A 13171-nucleotide genomic window follows, 5' to 3' on the forward strand; every position below is an offset into this window, starting at 1 on the left:
TTTCTTTTTTTTTTGTATCTGATGAAGCCCTGCAAAGTGGGGCGAAACATTGGACATTAAAATAGTTTTAAACTATTTGTTCTTTTTTTGACCGCAACCCTGCCATCTTCTTATATTTAATATAAATATTTAAATTGTTCATTATGTAATATAAATATTTTAATTGTTTATTATTTACATGTACTTGTTTGATTTATATATTTTTTTTAATACTGTTTATCATCTTTATCTTCTCACACTGTTTTTATTTTCAATCTTGTTTCTACTTAACCATAATGAAAAGCTGAAATTCGATGCAAAACTTTAACACAATAAAATAAATTTCACTTATCAGTGTTCTCCTCTTCATTGACCACGCTCTCCAGCCCTCTTTTCATAAGAATAAGTTATATTTTTATTAGCATTATATATAGGATTAAACTAGTTTTAGCTTGGATGAGTATGCTATTGTTACAATTTGTCGTTGTTTTTACTTACTTTGTTATTGATTTTTAAATTATGCCAAAATTGTTCATGAGCACATTTTTGCATCTTCTTATTCTTAGTGGATTATTACAACATTGACTTATACATTATTTTTGGTAACAAAAATCGTTTTCATTACAGGCTACTTCTAAAGAAGAAACTTTTAAAAAAGTTGGTTCCATAGCTGAAGAACTTGTCAATGGAAATAACATGGAAGAAATCATCAAGAGTTTCACACAGCTTAAAGTTTCTGACCGTTTGATGCCTGAATGCCTCCATATGATCATTAAAAAATCATATGACAAGACTGGTAACTTTCATGTTAACATTAGGTTTAGTTTTGATTAGCTTTATTATGTTGTCATCTTAAATATGGCTACCAGTTACATCAATGTTCACCATCATCCACTGTATTAAATAGATTTATCGTAGAGGGTTTTCATTTTGTTAATTGGATTTTTTATTCTTTAATATTTTCATATGACTGTTAAAAGTTTCATTCTGAAGTAAAATGCCTACATGATGTGGTTATGACTTTCATTTATCTCTAAGGAATGTGTAGTAAGGGAAAGTATTGCAATTGTGAACAATTTTGAATTTCACTGTTTCTTAGAAATGCCAATGGCCAAATATCCAAATATTTTACTCTTTTTTAGAAGTACATCTTTTACGTACCCTCGGTCCAATCTAAGTCACACAAAAAAAAATTGTTTTCCTTTTTCAACGAGGGTCGGTGAAAACCTTGGGATAGTTACATATCCCTGTGTGCGATTTTTACCCACTAAAACCATTTCCCTACAACTGTTCTTTCCTCTCCCTAGGACCGCTGTTAGGCATTACTTCGTGAAGGAAAATGGCCGATTGCCACCTCATGATAATCTTTACATGGTCATTTGTCTCTTCTTATTTCTTCCCTGTTATTCACTTCTTCCGTTATCAACTTTTTAAGGACAATTGTGGTGAATTTCTTCACTGCTGTCCAATGTTTGTCTGAGCACAGCATATTATATTGCTCACCAAATTTTTGGTGTGATATTTACTTCACACAATCTCTCTGATTCACTTTTCTCTTCTATGAAGTGTATGCAAGTAAAAACCACGTGTTTCACTGCTTCTTTGATCGCTAGGCATGCGTGGCATTCTGCGATATTGTCCAACTTAAAGCAGTACTGGTAGACTCTTAAGCAACCATGTATGGTCAACAGTTGGGTTACATAAAAATCCACCTCACCATTTCTGTGATTATACCATGAACAAACATCGGGTATCAGCTGATAAGTCCACCTACTGGAATCTGGAGCCTCCCAACACCTGTCATTGAGTGACAGTTATTTGCTGATCTTCTCTTGAAACAAATGGTTATGTGTGTGTAGAACTTTGCAAATCACCTAAAATTGATGATAAAATTCTTTTATTTATGAGCCATCATAAATGAACATTGTCTCCATGGTCATTTTAGTTATTAAGTTGGCCATGGTTTTAGTTTAATTGATTTTTGCCCATCTCTGATGTATAATATATTTATTATAAAATATACATTTTCTTTATGTATGTAATTTATTACATAGTAATGCGCCTTATTACACTGAGGCATAAAACAAATGCAATGTTTAATATGCAGTTCAAGAAAATAAATATAATAGTTTAAAAAAATACATTTTCTTGCATAATTCTGATTCCCAGGCTTATAATGATTTATATTTTGATCCAATCTTAAAAGTGTTAGGAGGTGTGATTAATATTGAAACCATATCAATATTTTTTTTATTCTCTTGAAAGATGAGCCATAATGGTGAATGTGTTCTGTTCAGAGGTGTTTATTTGAATTAATGTTTTCAATATTTACTGCCAACTCCAGTTCAGAGTTCTAGGGATTGGAATCAGGAGGGTTGGACTTGCGGAATTCACATTAGCAAGACCCTACTGTATATGTGAGGTATACAATATGTGGTTAAATATCAAAATATAATAGATTTGTGAATTTATGATTTTAAAAATAAATTTCATAATTTTTATGAATTTATAATAAATAAATTAATTTTAAATCATAGATAATTTAGGCTTAATACCCTGCAAGAAGTTTTGTTTCAGTTTAACGTATGTTATTTTGATAATTGTGGAATGATTTATGGATAAATTTAAGGTTAATTAGATTGTTTCTCCTTAATAATGGTCCTAAGAGTCATAAGTTGGAAATTAAGGGTTTTTATTTTAAGCTACATTTAGTTTATATGTGAAATAAATGTCATTGGCTGTGTAATGCTGTTATACCAAATAAGACCAGCCTTATGAATCAATTTTACTTTGCTTTTAGTCTATCTGTATATTCTCAACATTTTTCCTCTTTCAGATGCTGAAAGAAGTTCTGTCGTGAACTTTCTAACCACATTAAAGAAAGATGGTGTTATTAACGGCAGTCATTTTCATGAAACTTTCCGAAATCTTGTGAAAACGATCTCTGACCAAGAATCCACAGTTCCTAATCTTTATGCATACATAGCAGGTAATAATTAAGACTATTAATTTTATTTTTTATTAATATTTTGTTGTTTGGCCATGGTAGAGCAAGAGAATAAAGTTGAGACCCCAAAAAGACTTCTCTAAAACCAACTTGATTCAAATACAAATTTTCAACCCTAACTCAATGTGGAGGTTTGCCAAATCTTATAAAACGTTGTTTAGTTCACTGAGGGTCTTGTGAGCCAGTTAATCATTTTTCATCTGCTCCTCGTTTTCATTTTGGTCAGGTGTTTCTAAGGACATATTTCTGTTTATCATGAATGAATTGGACTTAACCCAAGGAATATTTGTTCTCAAGTCTCCAGTTAATTTGGCATTAAACCCTGGATCAAGAGCTCAGAAATTTTTTTTTAAAATTTTGATGACTGAAGTTCTTCCCAAGCTATAGCTAACATCTCAATGATGTCTTAACTTCAACAGGAGTGCATCAATCTACACGAAACTTGGGGCCGCGTTGGTAGGGGAGATGCTGGGTGAAAGTGGTTTGATTAATATTTATCAAAAGGCAAGCAGGGAATGCAAAAATTTTGTCCTCATACTGTCCCATGTTTGCATAATACAATAGATATTACAGATGACATTGTTTCTTGACCCTACTATTTAACAATATGAAAATATATATATTTTGTTTTTTTTTTATTAGAAATTGCCCAATCAGCCATCATGAATGACATACTTACTATCGCCCTGTTGGGAGAGCTAACAGAAGATGGTGCATACTTCCCTCTCCTTTTACTCACTCTTGAACGCCTCAGTAAAGAAATGGAGAAACAGGATCTTATTGAACTGTTTAATGAGAGCAAGGTTTGATGAGTTTTTTCTTTACTTTTATTATAATCTCTATTATTGTTACAATTAAAGTTTATAAATATAAACATTTATTATTGTTATAAATATATAATTATTATAAATATAAACAGTTATTATTGTTATACAATAAGCATTTACCATTTAGTAATTTTTTGATTAATGATTTGATATGATCAGGTGAGCTTAATTAATAGCTTGAGGGAGAATGAAAGGACTAAAGAACGGCTTACAACCGTCCTTGAAGAGCGGGGGCTTGTCTTCTTAGAACCATTATTGCTACTCGAAGGTGAGCTGTGGGCTGCACTCGAAAGGGATCCTTCTGCTAACTCTCTGTACCGCTGTGCTAAAGAGAACATAGATGCTGCCTACCAATCAACTCCATCTTTTGTCTCGGCTCTTGTTACTGTTTGCCTTAGATATATCACCCAGGTACGATTGTTTCTTTATTTTTTAGACAGTTAAAAGCTTAACGTTAGAACTGCCTTAAATGTAATGTTAATAATTGTTTATTTATTGTAAGTATATGTTTTCCATTATTTAAGGAGTCTATGGGTAAAGGAGTCTCAAATGGATCAATTCATGACAAGGCTGTACAAGAAAAAGAAAAAGCCCTGCTTGAGAGGTTTAAAAGTGTCTTACAGGCGTTTCTCCATGAGGATATTAACCTTCAAGTCACAGCAGTTTATGCCCTACAAGTATTCTGTTATTCTCTGGAGTTTCCCAAAGGTAGATTTTTTTTTTAATTTCTAATAATTTATTTATTGTAAGTGATCTAGATTATTGTAAGAGTAAAGGAAAATCTGTTATTTTAGTTTCAGAAAATTTGACATTGAAAATGGTGTAACAATAAATTGTATAGAATATTAGAAATATTGCTATATAGATAATATCCTGCAACCAACCTGTATGAACCTAGAGTTATCCTTGAGGTAACCAGAGCCTTGGCTGGAATCTATGGGGGAGGGGGGGGGTTGCTGTCATGACGTTGCCAAGTTAACACCTCAACTTTCTCAGCTACAACAGCTTCAAGCCATCATATAACTGTCCCAACAGCATTGAAATCCTGGAGGAATAATTAAAAAAAAAAAAATAACACCTTGGTTAGCCATTATGTCATAGTTTTTTTAATCAAAAATTAATTTAGGACAAAACACTTTTTAAAATGATTGATGGATAGTTGTTGCATAGAGGGTGGGAATAAGACATTTTTTGATACTACTTAATGTGTTTGCTGTCTTGTTTTGATGCGACATGAGATTTTATTAATAAATCTTCAACCTTTTTTTTTAAATCTGTTAAATAAAAATTTATCTGTTTTTATATTTTTACTTGCTCATGCCATCTTTTGTGTATTCCTGTTTTTTGGGACATATTTTCTGCTTGCTCCCCACAATTGTGAATGATCCATTTATTGGTTAGATTAGTTGAAATAAACGAAAGATTGTTAACATTTTTCATATATGTCTGTGTGTGTGTGTGTGTGTGTGTGTGTGTGTGTGTGTGTGTACATGGATAGATACGAGCCAATCCACCTCGATGGTGATGTTTCCTGCATTTTTCCCTTTTATCTGATAAGGCTTTAACTTAAGTATTTATCACGCTTTCCTGCCATCAAGCCAATTCTGGTGGAAAGGTAGAATAATTACGTCATCCTGACTCGAACCCAAACCAAGGAGTTCTCTGAGTCTGGTACCTCACTCACCCCATGACAGGCTCTACCTGTCATAAGATTTCTTGTGCTGTAGAAAAATAAATGCATTACTTTAGCCAAGGATGTTCACTGAAGAGAGCTCTTTCCCCAATGGCAAAGATGTGGCCCATTAATATCTCTTAGGGAGTGTTAAGTTCATGGGGCCACTACAGAAACGAAAGTCAACCCCTCTTCCCTAACCTAGGGCTGATTCGAACTGGCGCCGGCAGTTCCGAGGTTACCGAGACTTACACCTCAACTCCCTGGGTCCTTGGGTGTAATTACAAATATTCTTCATGTGTTTCTGTTTACTTAAGTACCACCAAGTGTTTCAGAATATGTGAGATGATGAAGTAAATTGTCTTCCCAAATTACTATAGCAGGAAAACAAAGTTAAAAGAACTTTAGAATTATTTTTCAGATAAATAAAGTATCAATTTTATTTCATTTTCAGGCATGCTTTTGCGGTGGTTTGTAAATCTCTATGACCTAGAAATAGTGGAAGAAGAAGCATTCCTTAAATGGCGGGAAGATGTGACTGACATTTATCCTGGAAAGGGGAAAGCACTTTTTCAGGTATTCATTTACAGAAAATATATTTGTCATAAAGTATATTGATGATCGAAGTTAAGAAATGGTCCCTATGGTTAAGAAAAATAATAGGTCTATCATATAGCTTGTTATTAGTGGAAGCAATGAATTATTTGGAGCAATATTTTAGTTATATCAAATTTTGATTGTGATTAATTGAGGGAAAACCTGGTCCATATTATGTTAGAGGCTCTCTGTTAGTCGTGGATTTGATCAGAAGTGTATCAAACAATGGGATAAAAAAATAGTTGTAGAGTAGTAATGAATTCAAAACTCTTTCTCCGTTCTCCGAGAATTTTCATAATTTTTCCCTTTTCAAATCTCAGCTTTCTAGTATTTTAGTATTAATTAGCTTGACTATAGTTGTCCAAATAGAATGTCATTTAAAAGCATAAATTATAGGACTTTAATTTTTTTTTTTAATAAGAGGATAGCTTTAATAAGTCTCCCTGAAACCTAATTGTATTGGTAATAATTTAAAACTGAACTTGCTATCTGGCTAGTATTCAAATTTGGGCTGCCTTACATCTTGGGTGTTTTCTCCTCCATTTAAATTTTTTTTTTTTTTTAAGGAATAGTATAGGAACTTCATAGTTCCACCTATACCATATAAGTAACTAAGGCTAAGTTATTCTGGGTGAATGGTATTTAAAATGGTAAGCAACTATTCTTTTTTAGCTTTCTACATTACAGGGCTCATCTATGTGAAGGGTATTTAATTTTTCATTTCTTAACTACATCTTGCACAGGCAATATTAGTATTATGTTATCATTTTTTAAACCACCATCCCCGTGGACCAACAAACAATTGTGTTATGCTTATAGCAAAGATCCTGTACAAATATGAAAACCTCTTTCTAATGAAATCAGCTTGAATTTGTAATTTTACTTGCTAAATTATAATATTTCATCTTTATATGATTATGAGAATGATCAATAATCTACTTCATTTCTGTGAAGAATGATTCAACTAAGTTTGCCTTGACCATCTGTTTATAAAAAATATAAAACACAAGCTCCTACTTTCTATGTTATTCATTATTAAATAATTACATGAGGTAATTAAATGAATCATTATTTATTTTTTATAGGTAAACAATTGGCTAACTTGGCTGGCAGAAGCAGAATCTGAAGAAGAGGAAGAAGAAGAAGGAGATAGTTGAAGTATTAATTATAAAATCACTTGGGAACAATTCACAACATCCATACTTAATTCTGATTTTCTTTTATCTTCATTTCCAGCTTAACTGTCAGCCTCAAAAGGGCTTTATTCCTAATAATAACAATTATGCAATTTTTATATTTTTAAACCCTTACAGGATGATGTTCCACTTAGGTATATGTAAAGAAGTGTGTGTGAATTATGTTTGGTCTCCTAATTACATTTTTATTTATTGCATATATATTTATACATATACATGTTATTTTAAATGAACTGTTATTGTTTTAGTACTGATATCTTGTGATGATTTGTCTCAGTAGAATAATTAATTGCATGCACAGGTGTTATAATGTGTGCATTATGTATAATAGGTAAATTGTGTTCACTATTTGAGCATTATTAACATCTGTATTTAAATGGTATGGCCATGTTTAAAAGTAAACTCTGGTTCTTTCAACAACAACAAATATTTAACTGTGAATTTGTAGGTAATTTTAAATATTATATTCAAAATGATGTGTTATCTTTCTATAACTTAAATGTGTATTGAACGTGTACGGTAGTGCGTGCGATAATGTTAATATGTTAAGAAAAAATGAATTCTCAATAGACAAAAATTAAAAGATCATTGTTTTTGTATATGTTCTGTTGTTTTTTTGTTTTTTTTTTCTTGTTTCCCCTTATCTAACTAAAATATTCCATTCAATTTTAACAGTATTTCAATGACTGGAATTTGTTTTGTTGTGGTAATATACCAGCAAGTGTGGATTAAGTAAATATTTAGTGTTCAATAAGTTTTTGGACATGGTTATTAATGATAACAAATATACTTATTGTTTTTTTGACCGTTACTAAGTGAGGGATAGAAAAATTATATAGTGTTCCTTTAATTGAGAACTGTTCAAAATTTTTAAGAGAATATGTGTTTATGTAATATTAAAATATTTATTAAATCTTCCATTTCGGTAAAAAATGAGAGCAGATCCTCTCTCTAACGTTGATCCTATTACTATTGAATAATACCATGAATCTTAGGTGTAAAGCTAATAATTTTAATTGTATAATTTATCTTATCACGTTACGTTTTCCTTTATTCTATTTGAAATAATTTTATAATTTTCAGATTTTTGTACATATTGTTCGTTTCCTAAATTTTTATTGATAAATTTCGTTTTGTTTAAAGTGTAGAAATTTTTAATTTATGTAACTTTTCATTACAGAAAAATATATCAGGATTTTGAAATATGTGTTGGTAGTTGTTTTATTGCCTTAATCTTCTAACATTCTAATAGTTTAATATTCAGGCAATTCGTTACTAACTAAAACATAGTTTTATTTAATATATATTTCATATTACTGGTGTTATTTGATATTCAATTTTATTTTCTAAACCTATTCAGTATTTTTGGCTCAGCGTGGTTACGCACCAGTCTACCAATCCACAGGTTGTCGGATCGAATCCCGGTCCCACCACCCGGGTTTTTTTTTTTTTTTTTCAAGCACAAAATAATGCAAAACTCCCTGACAACCTCCCCTGGGTATTTGTGAGGCCCATTAGCCAAGGGGTGGCACTCACAAAAAATAGGTATGGGAGTGAAAAAACCACATCAAGAAACACGCGATGTATTTCTTAATACTGGGAATATTACATCCTAATATTGGAAATACATCGCACAAGGACTTAGGCCTCCATGGTCTGTTGCCTATAGAATAATAATAATAATTCAGTATTTTACCTATACAGTCTATTTACTCTGATCTCTCATTTTCAAACCACATTGGAATGTAATACTTCAATAATCTTTGAGATATATTGTTCTGAGCCACAGTAAATGTGAATCCAAAACTAATAATCAATGTATCTTCTGGAATGCTCCTCATCAAGATCTTTGGTTGTGCTTCTAAGATAAATAATGCCATCATTAATATCGATTAGTGATTTTTTCACTGTTCTTAATATATATATATATATATATATATATATATATATATATACACACTTTTTTTTTTAAACTTTCCCACTGACGAATCCCAATATATAGCCCTATTTTTTCACTGAGACCAATTATCTTAAACATAATTTGTATAGTTAAACTGATATTTCCATGAATTTAAGGAATACTTCATCAGATACTTTTTTTTTTGGAGATGTACTGAATATGATTATCCTTGATGTAAAGTAAAGAAGTGTAAGTGACTAACTAAGTTTTGAGTTAGCTATGATTAAAACTAAACATTGCTATAATGTAAATCATTTAACTATTTCAGTACTTGTTCAAAGAATCTCACTATTGAAACAAAATTTTGCTGTGTTTGAAAATGTTTATAGAATGATGGGTTTAACTTATACCCTTTTATTACCAACTGTTAAGTTCATAATGGTGAAAATTTAAACGAACCAAAATTATTTTGTAATTTGTTTTAACTTATATCTCAAGTTGTATCATAAGTATGCTGTAGTTTAGTTTGTCTTGTCTTTTCTGAAAGTAGATTGTGTGAATGGACAGGATTTTCTTTTGTACTGTAATGTTAGAGATTTATGAAAAAGCCATGATAAATAGGAAGTGCACAACTGAGTAGATTGAGAAGATTTATTTGCTTAGAGGTGGTTGTTTTTTTCCTCAGGCGCTGTTGGGAAATCTGGCAGAGCAACTGGTATTTTTTTTGTATTGACTGGATTTGATACTATTTTCTGTTAGGGCTTTATTGTTTTATAAAAAATGCTCAAATGTTTGTCTTTTTGATAATAAAGTAAAAAAAAAGATAAGTTGCCTCACAAAACTAAGGTGTACTACTTTTTTTTCTCGCAACTATAGATTTATAGAAGCATATTTGTCTCTTTTATATAATGTATTTTTTAGTTTATGAATTTATAGATACAGAGTTGTAAAAAGTAATTAACTTCACTCTTAAATCAATGCTTTTTTGAGAAAAAATTTCTAGAATAAAATTTTCATAGTAATCTCCAAATTATTTTTTAATTATAGTTCCAGTTAATGAAAACAAATTCAGAAAGTTTTACAGTGTGTTAATCACAAGCTAAACTACACTTTTAAGGGGGAAGGTGTTTTATACCTCATAAGTTTTTTATAATCTTCATTCAATTTCATAATTTTATACTTACAGAAATAATGTTAATAACTATTCTGAACATTTCAGGCAATGATCATTTCCATTTTGAACTAACCAATTAAAAAAGTAATTTTTTCACTGTAAATAGGAACTTTTTCTTTACAATTGTGTATTCTGTGATATTCTGCATTATCCACAACAATAATACATATTTCTCCTAAAAATGGATGAATCCGGTGAAGTATTGTTTGAATGTTTTCCATTATTTTCCTGGCAGTATTTATGTCTGATTTTTAACTAAATACCATTCATTTCATCAGTCATCAAAAGCCATATTTTGCAGAGCTTGGCATGGACCACAAGTAGCAATTATTTTTCCCCCATTGGAACTTTAACACAATTCTACTGTGTATCATATAAAGTGTGGTTCTGATCTATATGTTTTGTCTCTGTTAACCACAGCATGAGCACATCAATTCCTGTGGTATCCTCAAAATTTTTATCTAGGAGTCATATCACTACTTACTAACAGGAATTTTTCACTGTGATTCATCAATGCTTATCTAAAAACAAGTGATGTGAAAATATGCTCCATGGATAATACAGACCCAGGAGTCACCAAATTCTTTCCCTTTTTTTTTTACATTAGTGTAAATGCGGTATTCATCAACTTACCAATGATAGTTTGATAACTATAATATTTTAAAGAGAGAAATCTTTCCTAATTAAATCCATTATTTTTTTGTTCAATAAATATTTTTTATACTAAAGGGAAGTTTCATTTTAGGAAGTCACTCTCCTTTCTGGAATCAGCTCTGCCTAAAATGGGGTGGCAAAATGTTGGTAACTAATAATAGTTTTTATTTTTTTGTATCGCCACCCAAACCATCTTCCTACAATCATCACATACAGTCAACTAATTTTGCATAATTTACAACACAGCAGTTAAATCATAATCGAATTTGTCTATTGTATGAAATTTCAATTTTAACAAGTTCTTATGATGCCTATGTCTTCATAAAATATGTTAAAAGCCTAACTCTCTTAATCCATGTAAATGGTTAATTTTTCATAAGAAAAATAATTTACAACTCACTACTTAAATCACAATTATTTGAAGTTTATGACTGATCTTATAAAACAATTAAAGACACACTCATAAAAAAGTGAATTTATTTTATCACAGGTCAGTCAAACACCAAAATTCAAACAATAATATATTTTAAATAAGAATATTTAATCGTTATTTTACTATTTCATATTTTATCTCCAGTTTATTAAATTAATAAGAGCATAAAGGAATGAACAATCAATCAAGCATAATAAATAGTAACTATTTTAAAACGCACATGAATAAATATGACTGGAAAATTATATATCGTTTCAACCCCAATCAATAAAGGAAAAAATATATATAAAATGACAATTTTGAATGATAAAATAATAGTTCAACTAACTGCCTTATGACAGCAGCACCAATCAAAAAACATAGGAATAGTAGTTCAGTTAACCGCCGCAAGAGGCCAGCACCATCCAAACAGCCATTTCCGATGTCTAGTAGGAAAAGTTTTCTTTTGTATTAGGAACCTACAAGAGCTCAACTGATCGGATTCAGATAGTTAAAAGTTGTGTTGGAACATACTTAATAGATTTGTTTCAACACAATTGTAACGTCAGACGGACTTGAGCTCTTTCAAGTTCCTAATATCCTAATACAAATTAAACTTTTTCCTGCTAGAATTCGGAAATGGCTGTTAGGTTGGTGCTGGCCTCTTGTGGCGGTTAAATAAACTACTATTTCTTTCTTTCTTGATTGGTGCTGCTTTCTTTATGCAGTTAGTCAAACTATTATTAAAAGAATTTTTAAGCATGGACTTGGGAAACGGCTGTTTACATGGTGCTGGCCTCTAATGATGCTTTTCGGAACCATAATTTTCTACATTTCTTGTTTTGTCCTGCTGTCTTTAGACAGGTAGTTGAACTATTATTTTAAGATTCTAAATTGTCTTTTATATACATATATATATTTTTTTTTTCTTTATTGATCGGGTTTGAAACGATGTATAATTTTCCAGTCATATTATTTATTCATGTGAGTTTTAAATTAGTTACTATTTATTATGCTTGATTGATTGTTCATTCCTTTATGCTCTTATTAATTTAATAAACTGGAGATAAAATATGAAATAGTAAAATAACGATTAAATATTCTTATTTAAAATATATTATTGTTTGACTTTTGGTGTTTGACTGACCTGTGATAAAATTAATTCACTTTTTATGAGCGTGTCTTTCATTGGTGTATAAGATCAACCAGAAACTTCAAATAATTATGATTTAAGTAGTGAGTGATAAAGATATCAAGTGTTTTAAAGGTTAGTTTCTGAGGGAGTTAATTTACGAGTGATAAATTGAACATAAATGTTTGTGAGTACTACCAAGTGAAAGACAGTCTATTAGTATCAAGGAAGCTTTTTGTGATATTTGATGAGAATATGCCAACGGATAGAAGAGATAGACTACGAAAAAAAAGTTTTTTAGTTAATAGTTTATTCTGTGCCACTTAAGCCGATACTAATATCGAAGAAACGGCTATACAATACACAAACCACCTGATAAATCTCCTCCTCTTAAAAGGGTTTAAAAAAACTGGAAAAGTATCAATGAACAAAACATAGTCATATCAATAAAAAATAAAAACCAATTTTTAATAATAGAAAGGGATGAAGAAGGAGACCTACTAAAAGTCATACCATTTTAAATATATAAATCAATAAATAACCAGTGTGGGGAACCAAAAAATGTAAAAAAAACTAAGAAACGGAACAATTTTAGTCGAAACAAGATCTAGAGAACAATCT

General features: G+C 30.6%; 1 protein-coding gene across 2 annotated transcripts in view; it reads left to right on the forward strand.

The window, feature by feature from the left end:
- The window catches only part of NAT1 (N-acetyltransferase 1), a 21834-nt gene extending 14511 nt beyond the window's left edge, over positions 1–7323 (forward strand). For both annotated transcript variants that reach the window (XM_014422809.3, XM_014422810.3), the window contains exons 11-17: positions 607–775; positions 2816–2968; positions 3629–3789; positions 3973–4224; positions 4338–4521; positions 5940–6061; positions 7168–7323. In XM_014422809.3, the coding sequence (XP_014278295.1) occupies positions 607–775; positions 2816–2968; positions 3629–3789; positions 3973–4224; positions 4338–4521; positions 5940–6061; positions 7168–7239 (1113 nt within the window). In that variant the 3' untranslated portion in view covers positions 7240–7323. The remainder of the gene's footprint in view (positions 1–606; positions 776–2815; positions 2969–3628; positions 3790–3972; positions 4225–4337; positions 4522–5939; positions 6062–7167) is intronic.
- The last annotated feature ends 5848 nt before the right edge of the window (positions 7324–13171 follow it).

Source organism: Halyomorpha halys, unplaced genomic scaffold, assembly GCF_000696795.3.
Source record: "Halyomorpha halys isolate HHAL.00 unplaced genomic scaffold, Hhal_1.1 Scaffold390.1, whole genome shotgun sequence".
Taxonomy (NCBI): Eukaryota; Metazoa; Arthropoda; class Insecta; order Hemiptera; family Pentatomidae; genus Halyomorpha; species Halyomorpha halys.